Source organism: Frankliniella occidentalis, unplaced genomic scaffold, assembly GCF_000697945.3.
Source record: "Frankliniella occidentalis isolate FOCC.00 unplaced genomic scaffold, Focc_3.1 Scaffold102, whole genome shotgun sequence".
In the NCBI taxonomy this organism is placed as follows: Eukaryota; Metazoa; Arthropoda; class Insecta; order Thysanoptera; family Thripidae; genus Frankliniella; species Frankliniella occidentalis.
The window spans coordinates 73,782-77,382 of NW_026267231.1; the positions used below are offsets into that span (position 1 = coordinate 73,782).

Below are 3,601 nucleotides of genomic sequence, written 5' to 3' on the forward strand. Positions count from 1 at the left end.
ACGGGCCGGCCTACCCGGCTGGGGTCCAGCCCGCCAGGAGGGTGCAACTGCACCGCGGCGCTCAGGGCGGGCCGCCGGCTGCACGGGGCTGCCTGGCGGGCCGGCCTACCCGGTGCGCTGCAGGCGCTGAGGTTGATGCTTGCCAGGACCACACACCTGACGTGCGCTGGCTGGCGCTCTGCCAGTGATGACGCGTTTAGAATGCTCTCCTCGTGCGGGCCGTGCTGGACAAACCACCACCAATCGAATATGCCTGACATTCGTGGCGTTCGGAAGGTAGTCATCGTCGTACTGGAGGTGCCCGATGATGTTTCCATACAGCCTCGGCACCTCTACAATGGAACTCGGCGTGTCAAACAGCAGCCTCCGGCCGAATTCGAGCGACATCCGATGACGTCCTTCGGAGTGCTCGTATGTTCTCGACACCACCGGCATCGACCTTAGCGTGACTTTGTTCTGTACCCCTGCTTACCAAATTTGATCAAAATCGGGGATCTGTCCCTTCCCCATGGGGGACACGTCTCCCAAAGCCATTGTGGCCATTCTCTTCTGTGCTATCAGGAACTGGATAGCCCCCCCCCCTTTTTCCTTGACACATATGCGGCGGGCCTGGAGTCTTATAAGCAAGCGGACGCAAGGCCATAGTCACGGCGAACCGCAGTGCGTCTTGCGCAATCCGACATCGCGGTCCGGTTGTGTTCGGAGCTGAGCCGCACGAGGTCCCGACGCACAGGCCAGACCTTCGCCCGATAAGTAAGTTCGTACTACATAATGCACATCTTTTGACGCAGTGCACACTGGTAGTCCTGGACAGCGTGGTGCGGGGTGGGTAGGATAGAGCGTGGCATGGCAAAGCGAGCGATTAAAATGATTGTCGCAGGAAAGTTAGACATCGGCCTTGATTGATTGATTGAATAGTTTATTGTCAACATTAAAAGGACTAGAGAGTCCCGCTTCAAATGTAGACATGCTCGAGCAGGTAATTTTTTAACCTGTATACAGAGTTGGTAATTTAATCTAGCACGAGAACAGGCACAGAGAAACATGATAATGGATTATGGTTGCAGATATATCGCCTCAATTCTTTTTTTTTTTTTTTTTTTTGAGGACAGATATTGACTGGTCAAAGTAGTTACAGTATACAGCTTAAGTCTATTCCACAACTTGGTCGCTGGTACTGTAAAAGATTTACTGCATCTTTCGCTATCGGGTACTGGAATTTGCAACATTCGTCTGCTCGGCCGGGTTGTTCTCACATTTGCTGGAGGCGGTAAAATTGAATTGCTCGAACAGCCTTGACGGGGAATACTTCTCTATACGTAAAGCGGAGGACGGTACGTACGGGGGCAGATGATATTTGTAGTCCTACACTGGCAGTAGATTAAGCGGCATTCTTTTAGGTGCACCTTTTTATGTAATTTTGATCGTTCAAATGTATCGCGGCCTCTCCTGTCCAGGAGTGAGGCGACTAGATTTCTATCTAGTGTGAGGCTGCATCGTCTTCGCTGCAAAAGCAAAGCGGGTCCTGCTGTCATATTGCTGGAGACGCCGCGGCGCTACTCCGTGCTGCGGCGATACCCCTGCTGCCGCTGCGCCGACTGTGCAGCTCCCCGACTGAGCTCGCTCGCACGCAGTCGGCCCTGGGGGTGTAGTTGGAGTGTTCCTGAGCCTCATGACTGGTCTTGTGCCCCCCTGCAGGAGGCCACGGGGGCCATCCGTCCCCGACATGAGCGCCCCGAAGCGACAGCGTCCGGACGAGCAGCAGGCCCGGCGGGGCCTCAGCCTCCTGGTCGGCGAGCCGTGGAGGGTGACGCTGCGGGCGGGGGCCCGGCAGCTGACGGGGACCCTGCGCACCACCGAGGACCCCCGCACCAAGGCCTTGTCACTACGCATGGATCTCGCCGAGGTAGGTCACACGGAGGCCCGCGGCCGGGGGCCTCCCTCCGTACCAGTCTCACATCAGCTGACGCTGCGGGTTTGCCTACTCGCTCCGCCCATGGCCCCTACAGCAGCGTCCGCTCTGAAACACTGTCACTTACACACCACGGCTGTGCAGGACCAAGGTGCCGGCCGGGCCCCGCCACCTGCTGCAGCTGGCAGCTCTCTCTCTGCCGCCCCGGCCCTCCCGCGTGCTGAGGAGCGTCCCCGGCGCGCGACGGGCCCGCCACCTGCAGCTGCTGCAGCACGACGTGCATCTGGCAGCCCTCTCTCTGGCGCCCAGGCCCACAAGGAGTTGGATCTGCGTCGTATGAAGTGCAACGGACCCACGCACACGAAGAAGGACAGGAACGCCGCCCTGCGGGACGCGCTAGGGGTGAGTGTGACCTGGAGCAGCGTCACGGGCCTCGGGCCTCGTCACATTGCAAACAGCTCAGCATGTTGTCGGCATGCAGGCGCCCGGAGCCCACCACCTCCTGGGGACGGAGCTCCCGAACTTTCTGACTTACAGTTACCTTTTTGAAGAAGAAATTCAAAAGCACTAGGGGACTGTTTACGAGACTGGGACCGGAAGTCCAAAAGTCCAGGAGGCTCGTGTAGGGGTCACCCTGAGATGTACTCAGTACCTGTACTGCCGCAGGTGACGCGGCTGGTCGGCGTGATGTGCGAGTCGGACCCTGACACGGTCATCTGGAGCCGCCAGCTGCTGCAGCTCGCCGCACCCACCGTGGAGGAGCTGAGTCTACACGGCGCCAGAGACGAGCACCTGCGCGCGCTGTCCACCATGCCGCGGCTGAGGAGGCTGGAGATGCATGTGGACCCGACCCCGCCGCAAAGCGCGCTGCCGGAGGGACACGCCGGCCTGCAGTGGCTCAGCGTGTCGGGCCTGACCCGCGCCACGCTGCAGTCCCTGCTGCAGGCGCACGGCCGCTCGCTGCTGCAGCTGCAGCTGTGGGTGGGCACGGCGTTGCCCTCCAGCGACGTGTGGCCGCACAGCTGCAGCGACCTGCACTCGCTGTTTGAGCAGTGCAACCTGGCGGCGCTGAAGAAGCTCGTGCTGCAGAGGCAGGGGGTCGAACACGACCTGCTCCAGTGCGGCAAGCAGGTCAAAGACGTGTTTGAGGCGCTGCTGGGTGCGGTGTCCGTGAAGTGCAGCAGATGTGATGCCGTGGAGGTGGAGTACTTGTAGAGGGCGGTGAGCGACGGCCGCACCCCGTCTCGAACCCGACACCCCGTCTCGAACCCGAAAAACAAACGCACCTTCATAGCTCATTTGCTTCTTCCGGTTCGAGATTGACTTGAAGCACTGCCTTATAAATTTACAACATGCATTTTTCTGTACTATTGTTGCTTTTATTATGTAAAAACTTGTCATGATTGGCAAAGAGATGAAAGTTTCGTTTCAAGAAGAAATTGTCCGTGTTGCATTTCATAAATTTAGTTAAAAATAGCTGTAAAGAATAGTTTAGAACCCTTATTCTCCTGCAACCCACGAACCACCAACATCGGAAATCAACCAAACATCAGATTAAATTTATCCTTCGATTTATGGCACCACCAGCAGGTAGAAATAATGTGTATTACTTTATCAACCCAAATACGCTGCAGTGTCCACAAAACTCTTGGTCTGGGGTACGCGATCACCGCGGGGCATCCCCTCCCC

The 3,601-nt window shown here is 57.6% G+C and overlaps 1 protein-coding gene across 1 annotated transcript in view; it reads left to right on the plus strand.

Annotated features, from left to right (window-relative positions):
- Positions 1-3,388, plus strand: part of LOC113202768 (uncharacterized) — a 16,420-nt gene extending 13,032 nt beyond the window's left edge. The window contains exons 6-8 of the mRNA XM_052269783.1: positions 1,699-1,906; positions 2,057-2,314; positions 2,579-3,388. Coding sequence (XP_052125743.1) covers positions 1,699-1,906; positions 2,057-2,136 — 288 coding nt within the window. The 3' untranslated portion in view covers positions 2,137-2,314; positions 2,579-3,388. The remainder of the gene's footprint in view (positions 1-1,698; positions 1,907-2,056; positions 2,315-2,578) is intronic.
- Positions 3,389-3,601: the final 213 nt, after the last annotated feature.